Raw genomic sequence first — 25,278 nt, 5'->3', positions numbered from 1 at the left:
TGTCCCGCCGCTGAATCTTTGACCCGATTGAGCAGCCGCAAGCGCCAGGAGGCGACCAGCTCCAAGGATGGCTCCAGGATGATCCCCAGCTGGCTCCAGCCGAATACCGCAAGCTGATGCTGAGTAACCTGCCGGAGTATCGAGGACCGCCCAAGCAATCCTGGAATTCCCACATCCGGAGACTCGAAATGTCATGGGCGGCTTACCGTGTGCCTCCCCATGACACACTAAACCGCCGCAACGCCCTTTTACTATCCCTGGCGGGGCAAGCGGCGGAGATGGCCTCTCATCTGTTTGGCGAGGCAGGCCAAGCCTTGACATACAAACAAGTCAAGGCCGAGTGTGAAATGTTATTTCGTCCAGCCTTTGAATCCCAGACCCTGAAGCAAGCCTTCAGGGATTATAGGCAACACTCGACAGAACCTATACAAGCATACATATCCACAAAGTGTGCATTGTATAGGGAGGCCTATAGCCATGAGGACCTTGAATTGTTGATAGACAAATTAAATCGTGGCATTCGTAACGCTAATGTGAAACGTGAAATGATGGGTCATGAGATCGCCTCGGTACCTGAGTACACGAGGCGAGCCATGTTTACCGTCACAATGATCACCAAGCAGCTGAAGGAGGGTGTGTGCCTAGTGGACGCCACCGACGGGCTCACGGGATCAGCCAGCGTCCAGTTGCCCCAATATGATGAGTCGGAGCCAATGGAGCCAACGCAGCGGGCCGAGCCGACGGAATGCCGCAGTTTGGAACCGTCCCAGCTAGGATCAACGTGCTGGGAGGAGCGGCTGAACCCAACCGGGTTGGTCTGGGCTTCAGCCTCAATCACCTGGGACCGGAGTTTGTGCAGCCCACCAACATTGCAGAGCCAGAAGTCCTGAGGCCTCAACCCTTCAGCCTCAACATGATGGGGCCTGCCAGACCGAGTCTACCCAGCAAGAGTGGAGGGGCGCTACCCAGCGCCACTGAGACGGTGTACGGGGAGGCCCTGGCGGCCGCTGAGCGAGAGAGGCAGGAGGCGCTAGCCAGCGCATCGGAGTCGATGTATGGGGTGCCATCCGGCGCCGCCACCTGGGAAGGACGAGAGGTGCGCCCCCGCACCCCCAAGCTGATGTCTGGGGCGGCAACCGCCGCCGCCACCTGCGATGACTGGGGGGTGCTATCCAGCGCCCCCACCCTGGTGCCTGGGGCGACAACCGTCGCCGCCACCGAGAGACCTGGATCCTGGGACGAGCCAGCAGCCCCAGAGGGAGGGGTGACATCCGTCACCCCCAGTCAGCCAGCGCCACCAGCCCGTAGGGAGAGCCCAGCCATACACCATCCAGCGCCCCCTGCCAGCCGAGGGAACCCAGCTGCCCACCATTCCCAACCGAGCCAGGATAAGTTAAATTTGACAAATGTATTGTATCCAAAGTATTGTAACCCTCCAGCCTTGCCTGTGCCTCCCGCACCTGAGGCTGGGGAGATTGAAATTTGGGGATATAAGGACTTGCCTGTGCCACATGCACCTGAGTTCCTAGGGCAGGGGAGGGACGTAATCCAGGGCAAGCCTGTGCCACACGCACTCCAGCCCCATGCCACTGGGCATGCCATGGACAAGGGAAGGGACCCCTTGGGGCTAGGGGAGCCGACACCCAGGCAGGCGCCAGTCGCCTGTCAGTCTGTCATTGGAGAGGGTATCGGGATGCCCCGGGCACCCAAAGATAACGCTCAATGGAAATTTGTATCTAGCCAGGAGCAGCCTAGCAGTGTCCAGCCCCAAGAAGCAGCCGTGTCCCGAGCCGAGGATCCCCAGCCGCGTGCGCGAGGTCGATGGCTGTCTGGTAGATTCTCACACTGGTGGATGGTTCTGTGGGGACTACTGCTCGCAGCCGTGTGGCCTACAACTAGCTACGTCCTGGTAGGGTGGGACTGTGCCAACCCCACCCATGTCACAGCCTACAACAAGGAGAAGATGTGTAGCACGGAGCCGCTACACCAGGAGGTGCCCTTGGGCCATGAGGTACATGTCCTGCAGCAAGTCGAGATTAGGGAAACAACGGGATATAGCTGTCAACTCACCGTGTCCCAGTGGACATTTAGGTGTGGAGTATGGGGCCACCTCAAGGTGACCTCGGTCCCCACCCTCATGCGGCCAACCAAGATTGATCCAGAAACGTGCCGAGACCTGGCCAGGAACCGAGTCTACACGCTGCCAGGCAAGACCCAGCCACTGACGTTTCAGCTGAACCATCCCCTGTTCTTCACCCTCGATATGGTGGGCGCCTTGGTCAACAGCCCCGAGGGGGTGGGTTGTGAAGGGGAGGACGTCCATTTCGAGGGCCAGCTGTACCGCAATGAATTAGTGCTCCAGGAACGACGGCTGCTGGTCAAGGAAGAGACCTATGTAGTCGAGAATGGACGGGTGGAGTCCCAGTCTGACCACCTGACCCTAGAGTGTCCCCATTCTGAGCTGTCCTGCATCACTGGGGAGGCCACCTACGTGTGGGACCACCTGGGGAGAGATTGCCCCTTGAGGCTGATCCGCAGCCTCCAGCCTAGCCTAGTGATGGATGCGTTTCTGGTTGACCATCAAGCCCAATTCTTCATCAACATGACTACCCCCACCTCAATAGTGAACTGCGACTTTGAGGCCCATGCCACCAACCACCCAGCATTGTTCGTGGCAGCTGACCCGGCCGCGGCAGCGCTGCCCAGAGTATCGGCCAGGGACGTGGATGTCCCCCTGCAGGCCCAGATACATGCAGGTTACATCGGATTTACCCTGGAGACTCCAATGAGAAGCACCGCAGCAGAAGAAGTAGCGGCCAATTGCTGGAAGCTCCAGCAACTAGACCCGGCCCATCCGGTGCGTGTCCAGGGGAGCACGTTCTCTGTACTGAGGGGAGATGTACTGCTCCAGCTTACCTGCCAACGCAACAAATATGTTGTCAGGGAGAGCAATGAATGTTGGGACAAGGTGCCGGTGGAGCCCACAGGATTCGTAGATGCCGTGACAAAGGTGTATAGCGGCCACGCCACCAAGATTCCCTGCTCCTCCACCTACCCCCTAACTGTGCACGCTGAGGAAGGCTGGATAGAGCTAACCCCCGCACCTAAGAAGAGGCCACCCCCAAGCAGCTGCTGACAGAGCCCTTGGATGACTTTAGTTCGGGAGGCTTGTATTCACAGGCTGAGCTGAACGACTGGCAGCAGCTGCTAGCGTTCCCAGCGTATAAGGCCGCCATGCTGACCGGCCTGTCGTATGGCTCATGCGTTCAGCAAGGTAGCTGTTCAGCCACTGGAGACCATGGGATCGTGTCCTACGATATCGACCGACTGGCGGAGGAAGGAGAAGCAGCCCTGGATGTCTGGGCTGGGTTCAGACAGGCTATTCACGAGTGGGGAGATGGCGCAGCCATACTGTGTTTGCTGTTGTTGATTCTCAAGCTGCTGGGAGACTTAACCATCATTTCCCTGGCAGCCGCACAAGGAGGTGTACGGGCCGCCATGAACGCGATGTCACAAGTGTTCCTGTACCACCCAACCTTGTATCGTAAGGCCTTGGCCAGAGCCAGACTCACCCATGCCAAGTCCCGGGACTTTTCAGTAGACTGGGATGCCATTCCTATCGGCCGGGAAGCAGCCGAGGAAATGGTGTCCATGCAATCAGCCGATAGTGGGAATGACCGCCCCGGCAGGCCTGGGCCACACTCTGGAAAGCCCCGCGGCCCCTCGGGAGGCCAGGCTGTCGCTCAGACGGTCAACCTGGTAGCCAGTGCCCCAGCCGCTGCCAACAACAACCAGAATGCCCCGTTACTGACTGGCCCCGCAGCGGCTGTGCCCCACGCCAACCTGACACCTGCTGGCGCCGAGCTACGTGTCCAACAAAAGCCAGCCTCTACCTTCTATCCCACGTTGGGAGCCCATCAGCCCTGAAAATCAACACTAGGATTCCATTGAATCATTATCGCTTTTATATAAATTAGCCCTAAGGAGCGGGCCGAAGGCCTCAACCACTGTCGGAAGTCTGGCAGGGAGACCCCCCTCCCAGCCTTCCGAGGGGAGAGTTGTGGTATTCGGCAACCGTGAGCCATGCCAACCCCCTCCCTATGCCTAAAATTAATGATAGATTCTGACAGCCTTATTATGGTTAAGCTGTATTGTTAATTCCCCCCACCCTTTCCAGGGATGGGGGATCATTATTGCCCAAACTGACTATTGTATATGTATTATATTGATTTTGTTTATGACTATTTATTCCTATCTGTGTATTTATTGTTTGTTGTATATAACGTTAGTAACCCTTAGACCCTGAATAAAGAAACAACTGAATAGACTCTGTTTATTATTTAGTGATTGCTAGAGAAGCGTAGCTTCTCTATAGTATAGGTGTCCACGTCTGTTCACACTGCCGTAGTCATTTGAACTCTGGTGTCTGCCATTTATCCTAGGCGGATACCACACTAGTATACTGGTTTTCTAGTTTTAATAATTACAAATCATAATATAAAATTATTCAAATGGCTTTTTAATATTTCTATAAACTTTTTTCTAGGAGCGAGATATGTTTATTGAAAAGAAGATATATTTATACGTTAAAGGTAGGAACATTTTTTTCAAAGTAAAGTTTTTATACAATTAGGGTCTGTTAGTCTGTCCGTAACTAATAACATTTGAGGCAGGATAGAATTGTTGTATTGATGTAGTCATTCAGTGCTTGACAATTTTCGTTTGATAATTGATGTATCTAGCTTCGTATTTATGGATTAAGAATAGTCATTATTTTAGCATGACTTCGAAGCCTATTAATTAGAACCGGTTCTCAGCCATATCGAAACATCATGTATAGCAGAGACAATTTTACACGTATTTTAAAATAAAAATCAAAAAATTGATACCAGTTTGTTAGCAGGGCCTTCAGCCCCTAGAGTGTGACAAAACTGGTTATAATCTTATATTTTTTATCAGCGAAAAGCTGACTATAATACGATCGATGCGATAAATAACTATTTACATCTAGGAAGTTTAGAGCTGAAGGCCCATACCCAATTTTGGAGAACATTTTCATATTTGGAAAGACGAAGGATTGTAATACCATGCAGGTTTAATTTCTTTCTTTAGACTAGTAAGTCATAGGATGTTCGTCTGTCTGTTACATAAGATCTCAGAACTGAAAGCTCATACCCAATTCTGGAGAACATTTTCATATTTGGAAAGACGAAGAATAGTTATACCATGCAGGTTTAATTTCTTTCTTTAGACTAATAAGTCATAGGATGTTCACCTGTCTGTTACATAAGATCTCAGAGCTGAAGGCTTATACCCAATTTTGGATAACATTTTCACATTTGGAAAGACGAAGGATATTAAGTATTGTGATATTGAAGTGTCTGTTATTAAAGCTCTCATAAATTTTACTGTTGATTTTTTTAGCTATGTTATTATTGGGATATGTTTTTCTCAATCAGTCCTTCCAATCTAAAGGCACTTCCAAGCTAGACCTGTTTACCTTAGCCCGCAGAATGATTAGTTGATTAGTTATCACATTATATCAAAGGATTAAGATTATTTTTGTTGACGTTTTCGCATTTACATCCAATTCAAATTCAAATATTTCAATTTCAAATATTTATTAGAACAAAACAACATATACATTTGATATCAACATTTATAGATGATAATTACATTGCATTGAAAAAATACTATTATTCAACTATTTTAGTAAACAATGAATACATATAGGTTTAACACAATATAATTCAAGTATCCAAGGACTGAAAAACTCCTAGGGGTGATGTTGAAATCAAATAGCAGCCAATTGTATTACACAGACTTACTGACGAACATTCAAAATGAATTATTGAGTAGTTCCGCTACTTATAATGTGAAAAATTCATGAATGACCAAGTTTTTGGTTTGTTTGACTTTAACTAAAATTAAATCATTGTTTTATCAAAGTTTAATAGCAAAGTAAAACTTTTTATAAAAGTGTAAATTTTAGCAGGGAGGGAGGGGACATTGGGCAGTTTATTATACTAGTCCCCAAAGTTTTATTATAACGTTGGTTCATTAAGTTAAATATCGAAAAGTTTTAGCCACTAAGTGTAATCTACACAAAATTACCCCAATTTTGTAAATTATCATTTGGTATATTCATAAATTTATCGGACATTGTCTTATCCCTTTAGATCCCTGAAGTTTTAGAGATTATTAAATTTCATAAAGGTAATAGATTAAATGCAGCGATCTTAAGGGATAAGACATTGAACGATAAATTCGATTTAGCAAGTATCCAAATTTGAAAATATGGTTATAAAACTATGTAATTTGCAGTCTAATGTCCCACCTCTCCATTTTATAATAAACTGGTGACTGCAACCGTAGCCTCTAGAAGCTCTATATTCGAAGGAATATGGAAGTTAAAAAAATAGCCTAAAAACATACCAAGACTTTTTTTTATAAAAAAATAGTCTAAAACCATCTCAGGACATATAAGAAGCTTTACTGTAAAGGTGAACCATATCATTTCAGAGATCCTTCGCTACAGACAAAAAAAAGCTTACTTCTTCAAGTAATAAATTGTAATTTTAGACCAACCAATCCATCGATACATGTTACAATAGAAAAAATGGGTCAGGTAAAATATTTTGATTTTAGTAGAAAAACAACTCTTAAAAACTAGCAGCTGCGACCCTAGCATCTAGGGCCTTGTATTTAAAATGGTACAGAAAAATTGCCCAAAACTATCTTAAGACTTATTTATAAAAATAAGATAGCCTAAAACCAACCTAGGACATACGTAAAGCTTCCCTGTGATGGAGAACACAATCGGCTTAGTAGTTATTGAAATCTTAAGCTACAGACAAAACAACTTTACTACTTTATTTGTTAGGATTGATAGAAATTTTATTAATTTGAAGTTTAGTTTTTCTCTCTATCTTTACAAAAAAAGCAACATGATGTCCGTTTGTACCAAAGGATCGCGCTAACTGCAGAACCGATATGGTTCTCTTATACAGTGAATTTTGTAATAGGTCCTTGAAAGGTTTATTACTATTTTGAGGTAGTGTACTAACTTTACCCTCTAAAAGAAATCACCCTTATAAAACATAGATCTCGTATAACAGCTCATATAATAAAATGGACGTACAGACTTACATAATTATAAAGTAGCTGCGCTACTGAAATATATTTTTTGTTTTTAGAATATTTCTCTGCCGTACGATCCGAAAGAGGGATTTATTATAGAGTATGCCTCCACTTCTGATGGCAGTCTATACAAGTGTCAATATAGGTTAGTAGATAGATAGATAGATAGATAGATAGATAGATAGATAGATAGATAGATAGATAGATAGATAGATAGATAGATAGATAGATAGATAGATAGATAGATAGATAGATAGATAGATAGATAGATAGATAGATAGATAGATAGTTAGATAGATAGATAGATAGATAGATAGATAGATAGATAGATAGATAGATAGATAGATAGATAGATAGATAGATAGATAGATAGATAGATAGATAGATAGATAGATAGATAGATAGATAGATAGATAGATAGATAGATAGATAGATAGATAGATAGATAGATAGATAGATAGATAGATAGATAGATAGATAGATAGATAGATAGATAGATAATAGATAGATAGATAGATAGATAAAAAAGAATATTATGTAAAAAACAACGATCCTTTTTTTAAGAGGTAGAAAGAATAATTCAATTATTACCACAGGAAACCTTAGATTGGATATAGAATACGTGGATATATTGACAATGGAATATTATGTGGTCAATAAAGGTTGCTATTATCGACCTCATTTATTGGATACTTTTTTTTCATTCAGTAGGAAAGGGGATGGAGTAAAAGGCGTAGATGGGGGGTATCGTTATTTTGCCAGCTGCGAGTATCAATTTGTTAGAGTACATGAAAATCTGGTGCAACATCCAAGTAATAGTATATCCATTAGGTAGGCTTAGATTGGTTAATACAATTATTCTTATGTCAACATGCGTAGAGATATAATATATTACAAATATATTGATAGATAGATAGACAATCAAATCAAGATATCAACGATAGATATTGAATATGTAGATGGATAGATAGATGGATTTACCAAGAGATTAACTAATGTAATTTTGTACATTACAGAAAGATAGTAAATAAATAGGTAGATAAATAGATAGATAGATAAATAGATAGACAGATAGATAGATAAATATATAGATAGATGGATAGACAGATTTACATAGATATTTTTAAAGTATTGTAGATAGATTGACAAACAGACATTTTGGATAATACAATTATAATACTAATGACTTCGCTCCAATGCAATGGGGGAGGAAGTAAGGGCTTAGACTAGTAGGTAGATTTCATGAAAAGCAGAGTCAATTTGTTTATCTTTTAGCAAATGTTTGTTTGGCTTATAGATAGATAGACAAAAACATAGATAGATAGATAGACATATAAATTAATAGATAGATAGAATAATAATGGATTTTTGTTTATCTTTTAGCAAATGTTTGTTTGGCTTATAGATAGATAGACAAATACATAGATAGATAGATAGACATATAAATTAATAGATAGACAGAATAATAATGGATTTTTGTTTATCTCTTAGCAAATGTTTGTTTGGCTTATAGATAGATAGATAGATAGACAAATACATAGATAGATAGATGGACATATAAATTAATAGATAGATAGAATAATAATGGATTTTTGTTTATCTCTTAGCAAATGTTTGTTTGGCTTAAAGATAGATTTATAGATATATAGATAGATATATAACAACAATTGATAGATAGATAAATGGATAGATAGATAGAATAATAATGGATTTTGTTTATCTTTTAGCAAATGTTTGTTTGGCTTAATAGGCTTTTCCAACATTGTTAATTAGTCATGACAAAGTATATATATTATTACTTGGATGTTGCACCAGATTTTCATGTACTCTGATATAGTGATACTCCCAGCTGGCTAAAATAACGATTCCCACCTTTACCCTATCCCCTCTAACTAGATGAACTAACTAACCAATAAATGATGTCCATATTTTCCCCTGTCAATATATCCACATATTCTATATCCATTGATAAGGCTAATATTAATTGCAATAATAGAAGCAGCACAGCTAATCTATTATTGTCTGTCCGTCCGTCCATCAGTCAGACTGTCCATAATTTGATGACAAATTTTCCCCTGTCAATATATCCACTTATATTCTACATCCATTGATAAGACAAATATTAATTGCATTATTAGAAGCAAGGCCTTATTATACTTAATGTTCGTTTGACCCAGATAAGTCTATGCCAATTATGCTGACACAATATTCATTACTAGCGGCAACGACCCTAGAGGCATCTAATCTGTTTTAATATCAGCTATTTACCAAAAAAAAATTTTCGCCGAAAGATGGTGTTAGTTATGTTTTTTAGCTAAGTGCAAATTTGTCCGCAGACGTTTTTATATTCTTTATTTTATTTTTTTTCTATTTCTCTGGGGAGGGTGGTTGTACCTTCCCTCAAAATAGTTATAAACCTTCCCGGGACCTATGAGAAGCTTTCCTCTTACACAAAACCTTTAGAAAATAAGATTTATTTCGTTTGATGCATGACCGACAGACAAACGGACAAAACAATGTATATAATAGATGCACATTTATTTTTAGCTGTTTATTTCAATTGAAAAGGTCGTTCAACGCCTCTTTCACAAATATAAAATTATAAAAATTTACTCTGTAATCTAGTTTTAAAATCTGTCCTAAATTTTAAAATTAATGTAACATTTATGTTTTGTAGATATTTAAAAAGTTTTAATATTTGTACAGTTAAATAAATTTGTACCTTTTGTAAAAGGTAGCAATGGATATAGAATACGTGGATATATTGACAGAGGAAATTTTTTGTCTATTTAGGTTGCTAATATGAACTTCATTTATTAGTCAGTTCATTAATCTAGTTAGAGGGGTAAAAGAGATGGTAGGTAGGGGAATTGTTATTTTAACCAGCTGCAAGTATCACTTTATTAGAGTACATGATAATCTGTGCTAAGATCCAATTAATAAATAGATTTATTTGTGAAGTATAAATATTAAAAGTATATCCTGTAAGATCTAATCTGGGTCAGCTTAATTTGAGTTGCCGATTGTGTACACAGTTTTTTCGGTGTTTCCTCATCCTTTCTCAATATTTACTACTGGCTAAAAACAAAATCAAACTTTAAAAAAAAAAACGATTTATACATTATACATTCAAAATTTTAATTTTTTTGGGAGTTTGAAGCTTTTTTAGCTAGTAGTAATAATTGAGATAGGATGAGGAAACACCGAGGAACCTGTGTACACAATCGGCAACTCAAATTCAGCTGACACACTAATTTGTTATAGTGTATAGTGTGTAACCCTACACGTATTATCAATATTTGTTTAAGCATGATAGTGGGGTGTTCATACAATTATGTTAACATTTGGAATTATATAGTAACTTCATTGAGAAAATTTAAATTTTAATATTGTATAATTCGCCCCTAGCCTCTAGAGGTTTGGAGATTATATATACCCCCCCAAGAAAAATATTCCCTTCAAAAAAGTCCACAAATTATGTTATGCCCATTAAGCAGATCATTAAAGCGTATCCGCAAGTAGTATAGATGCCATATTTTTTTTTAGATTTCCAAAAATTATGTGAATTAGGTTGTTAATCAAGTTGTTATGGGGAAATACAATGGAATAGGGAAAGAGGAAGGAGTTCTCTTCTGATAATCGATATACAATTAATTGGATTTTGCACCAGATTTTCACGTACTCTAATAAAGTGATACTTACAGCTGGCTAAAATAACGATTTTACTCATCAACTTCCCTTCCATTGTCCTTTCACTGGATGAACGAACTGGCCAATAAATGAGGTCAATATAAGCAAGCTAAATAGACGAGGAATATTGGCATGTCAACATATCCACGTATATCCTAAATCCATTGGGGGTTCTCTTCTGATAAAACAAAACAGTCATTTTCAGGGGATATAGGAATAAGCTAAATAAATTATAATTGAGTTTATGAAACCTATTACATAAAGTAGTAAGGTTTTTTGTTTGAAACTTATGATTTAGATAACTACTGAAATGATTGTGTTCTTCATTTCAGGAAAGCCTCACATCAGGTACGGGATAGTTTAAATTTTTAGATTTAAGATTTTTGATGGTTATAGGCCAAATTTTTAAAATACTCTATCAAAGAGTCTGTAGATGCTAGAGGCGAAACCGCTAGTACATATCCTATTATTTAAAGTAGTACGCGTTTTTTGTCCGTCCCGAAGGATCTCGCTAACCGCTGAATCGATATTGTTCTCCTTTACAGTAAAGCTTCTTATAGGTCCTGGGAAGGTTTTAAACTATTTTTGGAGAGGGTGTCTTCACCCCCTCAACTCCCCAAAATGTTTTTTATAACTATTTTGAAACTATTTAAAATGGAATGAGGTCGACTTTTCTCTTTCCTACCAGTGCCCCTAGAGGCTTCTAGGGGCGTAGCCGCTAGTAGATATATATAGGGCTTATTATCTGTTTTTGATTGCATGTCGTCTGAAAAGGGTTAAACTTATAAAAAATCAATTAAATATTAAAATTTATGCATTTTATGTCTAAATAATCAAGTTTGTGTAATGTTAATAATATATAAAAAATAAATTGAGTATAGGTTAAATTTATTTTTTGTGTACAGCAAATATTAAGAAAAACCAGTTCTATTTGTAAATATTAATGCCAGTAAGGTATAAAAGTGCGAGCTGTACAGATTATCTTTGCATTTTAGTGAAATATAGGCAAAATTTAATCAGAATTTCCGTGTATGATCCAGTTTGTGCAATGTCCACATCTGTGTCTAACTACTTTTGAAAGGTAACCATCCCTAGATAAGGTGGGAGGGCCAGGTGTTGGTCATTTATTCCTATGTTGATTCTCTGCTGATCAAGTATGTATTTTTTTAATGTTATTATCAATAAAGATGTGAAAATGACATTTGAGTTGGTTATTTTTGGCAGTGTGTTCATACGTCACGGTCATATACTGATTCTTTTGCAATAAAATGCCGTTTATCCAACATTGCATTCATTGATAGGTATTCATTTAAACTTTTTATATTCTATATTCTATAAAACTACGAATGATAAAATAAAAAACAATTATATACTATTTTTGTGAATTTTGAAATACATTTGGAAGATTGTGAATTAATATAATATTTTATCTTCCATTATATTACACCTTTATCCCTTGTCATTCATTTATGTTTATATTCACATTAATAGTAAAAGCGAAACTGTTCTTTAATAGTTAAACGCTTCAGTATCGCATATCATTTATATTTTATATGTCCTCACATAAAAGTAACACGATGTATCTGTTTGTCTGTGCTAGACAGATGTGGTTCACCTTTAAAACGAAGTTTGATATAAGTCTTATGAATATGAATAATTATTTTAGGGGAAGGTAGGACCTTCCCAGGAAAAAAATTAATCCCTTAATTTAAAAAAATCCTAAAATTGAAGGTGTGGAATGAGGATTTAACTCCCCCCACCTTATTTTTAATGGTGCACAAAAAGGCTTCTTGAAGCGTATCAGCTAGTATTTGTATAAAGTAGTTATTTATTAGTTATTACTGCGCTACTAATAAACATTTCATCCTTATTGACCCTGGAAAACCAGTGTCTCAATTAAGAGAAAAAATAATCTTACAAATTAGATCAGTTTTTAACTTCTTACAATGACTTTTTTTCTTTCTTTTTCCTCTCTTTCTTCTTTATTTTTATCTTTATTTCTCTCTTAACTACAGGGAAGACTTTGGCATAAAGGGAAGTCTAGGTTAAATTGGTATCCAAAGTTTTAAAACAACGCTTTCTTATTCAATAGCGTAAATAATAACAAACGAAAAGTGTATAATCGTTTCCACCAATAATTTTAATCTAAAGGAAGGTTTATTTTCTTCATTAACATTGGGAATTATGTATATAAATTTATTTTATATTGTCCTATCCATTAAGATCCTTTTACGATTTATCAATTTCTCTAGCCCCCAATTTCATCTCTCTCTTTTTCTCTTTTCACTCTCTCTCTCTCTCTCTTTATCTAATTTTCTCCTTAATCTATTTCTAAATTTCTCCTTTTTTGCTGTAAGATTAGAAAATCTTTAAAGACTGATTACTTTTACTCTCTGTTAAGTAATATAGTAAGGAAATGACAAGCTGTGTTTACTTAGTCAGGAAGAAAGGGGACATTGGGATGTTTATTACACTAGTCCCCACATTATTATCAACTTTGGGGACTTTTTATAGAAATATGATTAGTTGGTTAAGTCCAGTGTACAATCGTTCAAACATAAGAAGTAAGTTTGGGGAGCATTGGGGATGTACATCAATTTAGATACATGTTACTTGATACAGATCATATTATATCTATCCATCCAGCTATCTGTATCTCTAAATGCTTATCTATCTATACTAATACAGAGTAAGGTAATGACAAACTGTGTTTACTTAACACTGATCATACTATATATCTATCTATCCATCTATCTATCTATCTATCTATCTATCTATCTATCTATCTATCTATCTATCTATCTATCTATCTATCTATCTATCTATCTATCTATCTATCTATCTATCTATCTATCTATCTATCTATCTATCTATCTATCTATCTATCTATCTATCTATCTATCTATCTATCTATCTATCTATCTATCTATCTATCTATATATCTATCTATCTATCTATCTATATATTTATCTATCTATCTATCTAGAAGACAGGAGGATACTACCGCTACTGTGTACCAATTAATCAACCTAATTGTATCTATCTATCTATCTAGAAGACAGGAAGATACTAGCGCTACTGTGTACCAATTAATCAACCTAATTGTATCTATCTATCTATCTAGAAAAGAGGAGGATACTACCGCTACTGTGTACCAATTAATCAACCTAATTGTCCAACGTAAGTATTTCCTTTCTAATTCATCATCATACAAAATTATATAACACAAAAAAAATCTAATAAAAATATATAAGAGCAATAATGGATTTATTATTACTTGGATATTACACCAGATTATTATGTACTGTAATAAAGTGAAACTTGTAGTTGACTAAAATAATGATTAACCCGTCCACACCCTTTACCTTATTCCCTTCCCTCCTACTGGTTGAACAAACTGACCAATGAGTGATGTCTATGTTAGCAATTTTAATTGACTACAATTTTATTCCCAGGCATAATATCCACGTATATTATATATCCATTGATTAGAGCAATTTTCAATTATTCGATATTTTTCGTCAAACACTATATATAAGTCTAACTGTACCTTTAAGTTTTTTTACTAATTGATTGGAAAAAAATCAGGGAGGGAGGGGATATTGGGCTGTTTATTAAACTAGTCCCCATTGATTTATAATAACGTTTTCTTATTCATTGTCTTAACAACTATGGGGAATATTATTAAATTTGATTGGTTGGTTCAATAAGTTGAGTGTCCAAACGTTTCAACTCCTAATTGTAATCTAAAGTAGGGGTAATTTTAAGCATCATTATTGGATATGTACATCAATTTATCAGTCATTGTCTTATCCCTTTAGATCCCTGGAAAAAAAAAATACTCTTATAATAAGAATTATTTGAAGTGTTACTTGTATTCTTCAATATACTCGTATAATTGATGCTTATATCAAATACTTTGCTTTAAAAGTACAATTATTTAGTTGTAGAAATAGTCAAATTATTAACATTAAGAAACATAAAAACTATCAAAAAATATTTGTAAAAATATAGATTTATAATCCAGACAATTATTACCTGGCTTAAGTGGCGGAGACTCTTTTCGTCTGCTAGCAAATTCCTTTTTGTTCTTTTGTAGGGATTCGTCCGTGTTTATATTTCCGACCCGACGCTATTAGCTATTTTCAAAGACCGAATAAAAAATTGGATAGGGTCCCTGCCCTGTGAGCAGTGTTACAAATAGCTCATGCCACCTTTATTTTTTTACTTTAATTTAAAAAATACTAACAATTTAATTTTTAGATCATCCGAGTAAGTTAAAAAATAATAACACTCTTTTTTTTCTACATTTTTAAGCACTTTTTTCATAACACACACAATTACACTTTACTAAAAACATGTATATAAACAATTAAAATTAGTTATTTATCGCATCGTATTATAGACAGCTTTCCGTAGAAATTATAAAGAAAAACTATAAGCTTAAAACCAGTTTTGTTAGACCTGAGGGGCCAAAGGCATAAACTAACAAAACTGGTATTGATTTATTCTTCTTTTATTTTAATTTTCGTGTAAAATTGTCTGTAATACGATAATATAAATGATTTTTCAGTATGGCCCTGAACCGATTCTATTTCAGCGGATATCAATCGATTTAGAAGCCATACTGAAAATATAATACTATTAGCTGCGTATTATAAGACTTTAAAAGGGTTAATTGTGATCCAATAATAGTTGTAGGTAAATTACTAAATTTAACATTATAATGACAGCTAATAGTATGCATTTTGGCATTATCCTATAAAACTTTAAAAGAACCTTTTCTACCCCCAACCCTTTCATTTTTAAGATATACATTCCCATTATATAAAGTAGTATGTTTTTTTAAAAGGTATAATATAAATTAAATTAGCCTTAAAGGTTTCGTGATTTATTCTCATTAATTAAGTTCTTTTCTAATGATGTTCAAATTCATTTTTATTTAAAAATATTTTTAATATTCCACCATTAGAGGCCTTAAATGTTACCTACTGCTGCTATGTTAGATTCACGACATAAATCATAAGGTTTAGGGGAATTCCTTGGTCCCCTATATATATATATTTCTTGGTCCAAAACAGGCGTTGCAACTCACTACCATGCACAATTAAGATTTCCAAACAAAGATCGTGGAATTAAATGGTTTGTTATCTATAAAACCATCCCAGAGATATTATTCGGGTTTAAACTAATAATCGATATATTTTTACTTGCATGTTGCACCAGATTTTCATGTTCTCTAATACAGTATCAGCTGGCTAAATTAACGATACCCCATCCACCCCATCCACCCCATCCCGTTCCTTCCTAGTGTATGAACGAAATGACCAATAAATGAGGTTCATATTAGCAAACTAAATTAATGACAAAGTTTTCCCTGTCAATATATCCACGTATATACTATATCCATTAATATAAATAAGGCAAAAATAACGCCTATAAACACAAACAAAAGAAGTTTTTAAAAGGTTCATTTAAAATTTTACAGGATAATGCCAATATAATTTATCTTTATTACACTTCCACTCCTTCGAGGGAGGGATAGGATAATAGAGATTAAATTAATCTACTACCATTTCCCAATAGACTTCCATGGGTGGGGGTATAGGGTTGTTTATACCCTAAAACATTGAAATACTTCATTTTACCAAAGTCCCACATAAAAGCTATAATTTCATTCATTCTAATATGAATAAAGATTATTTAATCGTCTGTTGACCTATCCCTTTTCCCTTGCACTTTTTATCACTCTTTTTGCACACTTTTTCATATTTAAAATTCTATAAAATTTTCTAATTCTATTCTGGTTTATTTATTACACTTTGAACTGTAAATTTTCTTCTTTTATTATTAGATAGATATATGATTTGAGATTCTCTTATATTGCCCAGTTGAGCACAAAACCCCCACAACCCACTATGAAGGGGTGAGGGGAAATTTGTTTATTATTTTAGGTCAGCTTAGGTTAGGTTGTATCGGGTACTATGTAGCCCTAAAGGTTAGGGCACTGGAGATATTGGCTACGCAAAGTTAAGTAAAAGAAGGGGTAAGCCATAGCCCATTAAAGGCGCAAATATTCATATTCATATTCACATGACATCCAGACAATTAAAATGCAACAAAAAAGACCTTGTTCATTGTTTATATATCTATCTAATAATAGTTATTTACCGCATCGTATTATAGACAGCTTTCCGCGGATATGAATATGAAAAATTTTAGGATTAAAGCCAGTTTTGTTAAAAAAAAACTGGTATTAATTTCATGACTTTTTTATTTTAGTATTCTTTGAAATTGCCTGTAATATGATGCTATACATGATTTTCCAGTATGTCTAAGAACCGATTCCAATCCAGCGGATATCAATCGGTTTTGAAGATATTCTGGAAATATCATAACTGTATTTCTAAATAAAAATCTATATATTGGGGATAGCACAAACTAAAGTTATTAATTCAAGTATGTGGCATTTTTATATAAATTATAATTAGTTTTAGGTTTTAAACTTAGGCATGCTGAACACTAGATCTAGTGCAGTTCACGGTAAAATCTTCCTAGAAACGATTATCTCCAAAAATCTTGAAGTGTTCCCTGTGCATCATTGGATCTTGGATATTCCAGATTTTTTCATAGGCCTTCACGTTGGCCCTTTGGCAGATAACAGCCTTTTAAGTTTATTGATTTTTTGGAGATAATTGTTACCAGAAACATTTCACCCATAAACTGCACTTGATCCTAAAAATCTAAATATATTGGGGATAACACACACTAAAGTTATTAATCCAAGTATGTAGCCCTTTCATATTAATTATAATTAGTTTTAGGTTTTAAACTTAGGCATGTTTAATAACACTTTAATTGCATATCTTTTATTAATAATAAAATAATTTGCACCCATTATACACTAAACAAAGATGACAACATCCATATGTAGCAAAGCACATAAAAAAGTGTGTTATACGGCAGATGTTAAAAAATTCCAAGAAAATTTTGAACATACATACAGACGGACAAAACAATGTATAGATTAGATGCGCATATGCTATAGGAATCTTAACTAAAAAATACAGCTGTCCATCTTCAAAAATATTAAATCTGACTTTAGTAGAAGGTTAAATAAACAGTAATGTTGTAATTTAAACTAAAATTTAGTATTACATTTACACTGATCTAAAAATATGCTTTATTTTTTATCTTAAAAGCAAAGTTTTATTAATGCATATTCTTTGATCATAAAAATCAGTAAATAAAAGAAAATTCTATATAAATATATTTTACATTTCATTTTTTAAAAAAAAGTCAGGGAGGGAGGGGACATTGGGCTGTTAATTTCACTAGTCCCCAAAGTTTTTTAATAACGTTTTCTTATTTATTGGCTTAACAACTTTGGGGATTTTATTGAATTTTGATTGGTTTGTTCATTGAGTTGAGTGTTCAATCGTTTCAACCACTAATTGCAATCTACAGAAGGGTATTTTGTTTATCATCATTAGGGTGTACATAATTTTTTTGACCATTGTCTAATCCCTTTAGATTCCTGAATCAAAATACATGCAAAAATAAAGTAAATTATAGAATTTTCTTATAAAAGTGTACAGCTAACTTGTTTTCTTTTAATTAGAATTATTAATTAAAATACATATTTTAATATTTAAACCTTAATGTTTAAAATTAAAGTTAGCTTTACACATAATAATAAATAACACAAATGACAAAATCCCTTATTTTGTAAGTTAGGAATCAAAATCATTAATCCCCTCAACACGTAATTTTAAAGAAGTGTTATTTTTTAACCATAAAACAATCTTAAAATTGTTCCTTTAAACGTTATGCACATTTTGGTCTAACTTTCATAGTAAGCGATTTTCGTAGATTTCCATTATAGTGCCTATCGAGCACTAAAACAGCCCCCCCCCCCCAACCCCTCTTTATTATTGATAAAGATTTAAAAAAATGATATCATAGACGTCCAAGAGAGGGGGTAAAGAGGTGTTCACCCCCCTCAAACTTTAAAACCCCTAATTTTTCTACCCTCAAAATTTAAATATATGCATTATATTACCCCTTTCCAAACCTCTCATTTGTCCCCTTAAACATTCGAAACCCCTCATTTTAACCCCTCTCAAAAAAAAGCTTGGACGTCCCTGTATATATAATGCTAAAAAACTAATATAAACTAACTTGTCTTTTTATATTTTTTTTGTTATAACGCTGTAATGTACCAACACTACTAACTCTGCTAACTTTTTGAGGTAATTAAATATATTTTTTTTTTTTAAATAATCAGGGAGGAAGGGGACATTGGACTATAAATTATGCTGGTACCCAAAGTTTTAAGAAGACGTTGGAATGAAAACTTTGGGTTCTTGATTGGTTGGTTCAAACTTTTAAACCAATGATTTTAAATTAGAAAAATGTAACTTTATTGATCATCTTGGGATGCATATCAATTTATCGTCCATTGTCTTATTCCTAAACATCTTTAAGCTAATCAACTAAACTCTTAAATTAAAATAATTTTAGGTAAACATCACTAAACCTTAAATGTAATATTTTAAATTGAAGGTTTTTAACATTAAAATAGATAAGATTTTTTAGAGAAGCGCTGGAAAGTGTCATGAGTGACGTCATAAAAATTCATCTCTTTTTTTTAGGGGTTTCCTTTCCCACTTCTCCTCTCATTCCTTCTTTTAAGACGTATTTTTATGACGTCATACATGACACTTTCCAGCGCTTCTTCTTTAAAATGTAATAATTTAATAGATTACTAAATAGTTAGAATAGTAAAAAACAATATATCCTTAATTTTCTAAATAGTACCTTAGTATATAAAGTAGTATTTTTGCCTGAAGACTAAGATTTCAGTAACTGCTGAACAGAATAAGTTTCACATTGGTTACTTGATGGTTTAATTCTAATTTTATTTTTAGATGCTTTTCCAGGGTTTTTAATTTCCAAGTGGTTTTAGGCTATTTTTCTTTGCCCTTTATATAACGTAATAAGGTTATTGTGAATTCAAAATGTACTGAACCGATTAATTTATTCATTTAGGGATGCTTCACAAAGGTCCCAGGATTGTATTATTTAAAATTTTAAGTCCCTACCCCCTTTAATTACAGAGCTTCTAGACCTATCAAAATTTATTATTGATTAAAATGTTTGGTATTGTAGTAGAATCCCGGGGTATAGCTCGGCCCATCATAGCAGCCTACGATGGACAGAACTCGTCTATTGACATTGATATGGGCAAAATTTACATTCAGGTTTGTGTTGATTTATTGTCATTTTTGAACAAGGATGGCAACATCTACAAGCAGTTTTCATGGAAGGAGGTGATATTGAACCGTTAATTACACTAGTACTCAAAGCATAATAATAACGTTTTCTTATTCGTAGGCTTCTCAAAATTGGATTAACTTTTATTTAATTTTGATTGGTTGGTTCAAACGTTTCAACAAATAATTATTGTTACGTTTCCAATTACACCTAACTGTTATAGGAATTATTATTAAGTTTGAAATCAATAGGACAATTATAGCATGTAGAGAACTAACTGTTACGTGCGAACGGATCGAACCTAATTGTAGAAAAAAAACCTTTGCTTTTATTAATTTTTAAATACGAATGTGAAAATTTATTGAATATTTTATTTAACAAGGATGACGACATCCATAAAAGCGAATCTCTGAAACAGTAGGACTCGTACATAAACACTTGTAGATTGTCAGAATTAAATGAGCAGACAATAAAAGTCTCTAATAAATTTTATGTAACTTTGTTGCAAAACTGACTAAATAAAGGATACTGTTTAAGGACATACTTGCAATTTTAGGTATTAATGCTTCGCTAATAACAATGTTCCTTATTGTAGTAGGACAATTCTAACATGCCTAAATTAACGATAAGAGCCATATGTTACGGAAGGAAGCACGAATGAACAGACCGACCCTAATTATAGAAAAGCTTTGCTTTAAACAATAAAATTTTTAAAAATCTTCGAAATAAAAGAGCGAAAAATGTTCGAATATTTTATTTTAAAAATTCACTATTCCTAGGAGGGTGACAACATCACCCTATCGTGCAACGTAACCCTGGATACGGTCAATAAAGTTCAGTTCTCTTGGAATAAACAGGTTCGTTTATTATCTTTCATTCTCCTATCCTTGTTTTCAAATGACAGAATGCTTTGTGGTTTCCTTTAAAGTGTCAGGAAGGGAGGGGACATTGGGCTGTTTATTAAACAAGTACCCAAAGTTTTATTATGACGTTTTCTATGCATATTGGTTCAATAACTTTAGTGCCTTTTTTGAATTCTAAAATTGGTTGGTTACTTGAGTGTCCAAACGTTTCAACCACTATTTGTAATCTAAAGTAGTAATAATATGTATATTAATTGGAATGTCAATTAATTTATCGGCCATTGTCTTATCCCTTTAGATCCCTGTGCATTAATCCTTATTAATTTAGGGTGTATCTGTTAAAGATGAGGAGACGCATACACGACAAAATGAGTAAGTATTTTTTTTCATTGAAAGTTCTTAACATCTTAATTAGTATTTTTTTGCTGCAAAGATATTCTATAATTAGGGTCGGTCCGTCCGTCCATAACGGATTGATTTTTTCGTTAATAAACATGTTAGAATTGTCCTATCGATTTCAAACTTTGCCTGGTGAATTCTGTAGTAGTTAGGTACGATTTAGAAATCGTAGCAACTCTATAATCGTTACCAGAATATCCGTACGTCCATTTTAAACAAGTTTTTTTACTTTTTTAACAACAATTTTTTATGTGATAAAATCATCCGATTGGTCTGATTTTTGGATGACTTATTCCAAAAACAATAACTTACAATAATATGAGCGAAGCATCTCTAAAATCAAGTCCTAAAAATGTCAGCATGTCCTTAAACAGAATTCTGTATTTAAGAAATTTTGAAAAAAATTATGTATTATTTTGTCAAAACTTATATATTCTTATTTTGTATATTCAGTTCTGACACCCTACAAGTATTATTGTTCGTTTGTCCTACCGTTTCAGAGCTTCGCTTTTATGGATGTTTTCATTTTCATCATTGTTTTATTGCAAAGATATTTTAAAAAATAACCGTCCGTTCGTTGTTTGTTGTAGTATATATTTAATCAATTTATAAAAGTTAGTGGGTATGTGTGTGTGTAACAAAGGATCTCGCTTATAACTAAAAAGATATGGTTCTCCTTAACAGTGTAGCTTATCATAGGTCCTGGAAAGATTTAATAGCAATTTAGGGGGAGGGTAGAAAAAAATCGTTTTTCTTTTTTAAACCAAAATATAAAGAGAGGGGGGTTCAAATTCAACTCACTCATCCTAAATTATCCCTAGAGACAGCTAGAGGCATAGACGTTAGTATTTAAAAAAGTATAAGTTTACATGAAAAATAATATTCTTATTTAAATTTTTTGTAGTTTGAATCATGTGATTTCCAACTATTCCATTAACTGGACTTCAGATGAAATTGCTGGTGCTTATAGGTAAGACTTTCATTATTGTTATCAAAAATGCCAAAGTAAAAGGATGTTTATCTGTTAGTCTTTTTTTATGTCCAGTAAGATATGGAAAACAGCAGAGATGGGGTTTTAAAAAATGCCGCGTTTTTTCGACAATTTTTTAGACATTGATTGATTGAACGAAGACGACAGGATTTCAACAAAGAGTATACAACTTAAGAATTCAAAATTTTAAAATTACTATTTAAGCCATTTGTATAATGTCTAATACAACTTAAATCCATTTTCGCTGTATATTTATTAATGCATATTTTTAGATCTGTATTATACATTATACAAATGGCTAAAATAATAATTTTAAAACTTTGAATTCTTAAGTTGTATACTCTGTTAAAAACCTTATTTAATCTTGAAGATCAATGCCCCGTACGATTTTACCAGAGTATACAACTTAGGAATTCAAAATTTTAAAGTTATTATTTTAGCCATCTGTATAATATCTAATACAGCTTTAAAAAGATGCATTAATAAATATGCAGCGAAAATGGATTTAAGTTGTATTAGACATTATACAAATGGCTAAAATAATAATTTTAAAACTTTGAATTCTTAAGTTGTATACTCTGTTAAAAACCTTATTTAATCTTGAAGATCAATGCCCCGTACGATTTTACCAGAGTATACAACTTAGGAATTCAAAATTTTAAAGTTATTATTTTAGCCATCTGTATAATATCTAATACAGCTTTAAAAAGATGCATTAATAAATATGCAGCGAAAATGGATTTAAGTTGTATTAGACATTATACAAATGGCTAAAATAATAATTTTAAAATTTTGAATTCTTAAGTTGTATACTCTGTGTTGAAATCCCATCATCTTCGTTCAATCAATCAATGTATTAAAAATTGTCGAAAAAACGCGGCATTTTTTAAAACCCCATCTCTGGACAGATCGAATTCAATTTCCAAAGATGTCAGGTTTTGTTCAAGAGCATGTTTTTGGCTATTTGCCTATTTTATTGCCCATCATTATTCTAAAAGACATTGAAAGCTAGGGGGAATGTATTTTTTTGTGTGGTTGTTTATTACCTTAGGACAGGTAAGGTTAAGATTGATTAGGCATTAGAAACCCCGCAGGGTTAGGAAACCACAAGTGTTGGTTCTGCATGGTGAGAGCTTTCCGAAAGGGTTAGGCAAATGAAAAACAAACAACTTTGATTAATTTAAATAATAGGGAGGGGGGGGGGGGGGTCAGTGCTCGATAGGCAAGGGAAAGTACTAAGATTGATTCATTCTATTTAGTTGTGTTGTTAAGAATCAGATGGGAGAGAACAATTCAGCTTCTTTGGAAATAATTATTCTTGGTAAATGAACGTTTTTGAGCGAAGCTTTTCTTCTATGATCATTACCCATAAAATGTATATTCGTTAGTAATAATCACCTTACTATATATTTTCTAGTATGGCTTCGAAACTGATTAATATACGCTGAATTAAAACCAGTTCTCAGCCATACTGAAAAATCATGTAGAGCATTGTAATACAGATAATTGTTTACGAACATTAAAATAAAATTAATTCCAGATTTTTTAGACCAGCCCCTTGGTTCAAATAAAGCTGGCGTTAATCTAACCATTTTTTCCATTTTATTTTCCGCAAAAAGCTGTCTATAAAACGATGCGATGAATAGCTATTAAATCCTTAAAGCGAAGCTTTTCAATAAGCATTACCTACTATATGTTAGTCAGTACTATTAACATTGCTATATCTTTTTTTTCATAAGCTAAAAGTCTTTCCGGAAATATGTTCTTTAGAGATAACTTTATTTAGACACGCTAGAATTTTTCTTCCAATTAAAATCATTGTTAATGATTATTATATTGTTAAATAGAATCGCTTTTATGGATGTTTATTTCCATAATAAGAAAAACCTATTATTATTCCTATACTGGAGAAAAAATAATTAATCATAATACATTAACAATACATATATTTACATTTACTTTAGATTATTTACTGAAAAAAGGCTTTTTCTTTTAAATATTCCCTTAATCTATAATCATTTATTAAATGATGTAAAGTTAGTTAATTAAAATTTTCAAATAGAATCTTGCAAAATCATATGTTAAAACCAGTTTTGTTAGCCCCTAGTGGCTAAGTTCCTGGCTGACTAAACTGCTATTAATCGTTTGCTTTGTATTTCAATAAATGAAAAATTTCAGTATTGCTGAGAACCGTTTCTAATCCAGAGGATATTAATCGATTTGGAAACCATACTGGAAGAAATTATAAATTATCCTTTTAATGTTATTTAGAGAATGAGAAAGAAGAATTGTGCCGACTCTATCATATAGAAGTTCATCATGAGGAAATTTTGTCTTTACAATTTAAACTTAAGTTACTTTTTGGGATATATAGGGAAGAGACATGCAATAAAGTATAAATTGATGTATATCCCCAATGATGTTAAACAAACTTACTCTTACTACGTATTATATATGAGTTATAAAGAATTGGCTTACAACTTGACCTGAATTGGTATTCAATGTAAAGCAGAAGCAAACTTTTTCAACCGTTTTCAAGATCTTACTTGGTACACAGACAGAAAAATATCCTGTTACTTTAGTTATATAATGATATAAATTTAAAGGCAAAATGATTTATTTAGAATGACGAAAAAGAAACAACTAATGAGTTAATTAGCGAAGCATGTAAGTATACAATTTGAAAGTTCAAATACACTTATGTCATTATATAAATATCCGCAGTGGGAGACGACCAAAATCCTTATAAATAAAGTTTGCACCATAACACATAGACTATATGCCAGTAGGTTTTGTTGACTTTTTCCTAGAATTGTTGGCCTTATGATGAATCTTCTATCCCTAAACATATAAATATTAAGATGATTATTGTTTCCTACTATATACTGTTAGATGAACTGTACAACTAAGCATGAGACT

At 34.6% G+C, this 25,278-nt stretch overlaps 1 protein-coding gene across 1 annotated transcript in view; it reads left to right on the top strand.

The window, feature by feature from the left end:
* LOC145334421 (vascular endothelial growth factor receptor 1-like) overlaps positions 1-25,278 on the top strand; it is a 51,874-nt gene that overhangs the window by 26,365 nt on the left and 231 nt on the right. Inside the window, exons 8-19 of the mRNA XM_080179876.1 lie at positions 4,547-4,592; positions 5,012-5,093; positions 6,583-6,628; positions 7,197-7,285; positions 13,955-14,010; positions 20,002-20,093; positions 20,886-20,963; positions 21,298-21,341; positions 22,273-22,338; positions 23,619-23,680; positions 24,631-24,683; positions 24,984-25,026. Of these exons, the coding sequence (XP_080036002.1) occupies positions 4,547-4,592; positions 5,012-5,093; positions 6,583-6,628; positions 7,197-7,285; positions 13,955-14,010; positions 20,002-20,093; positions 20,886-20,963; positions 21,298-21,341; positions 22,273-22,338; positions 23,619-23,680; positions 24,631-24,683; positions 24,984-25,026 (757 nt within the window). The remainder of the gene's footprint in view (positions 1-4,546; positions 4,593-5,011; positions 5,094-6,582; positions 6,629-7,196; positions 7,286-13,954; positions 14,011-20,001; positions 20,094-20,885; positions 20,964-21,297; positions 21,342-22,272; positions 22,339-23,618; positions 23,681-24,630; positions 24,684-24,983; positions 25,027-25,278) is intronic.

This window comes from Acartia tonsa, chromosome 12 (assembly GCF_053477335.1).
Source record: "Acartia tonsa isolate MP-2025a chromosome 12, ASM5347733v1, whole genome shotgun sequence".
Classification (NCBI taxonomy): Eukaryota; Metazoa; Arthropoda; class Copepoda; order Calanoida; family Acartiidae; genus Acartia; species Acartia tonsa.
This window is presented reverse-complemented; position numbering and strand designations above follow the sequence as displayed.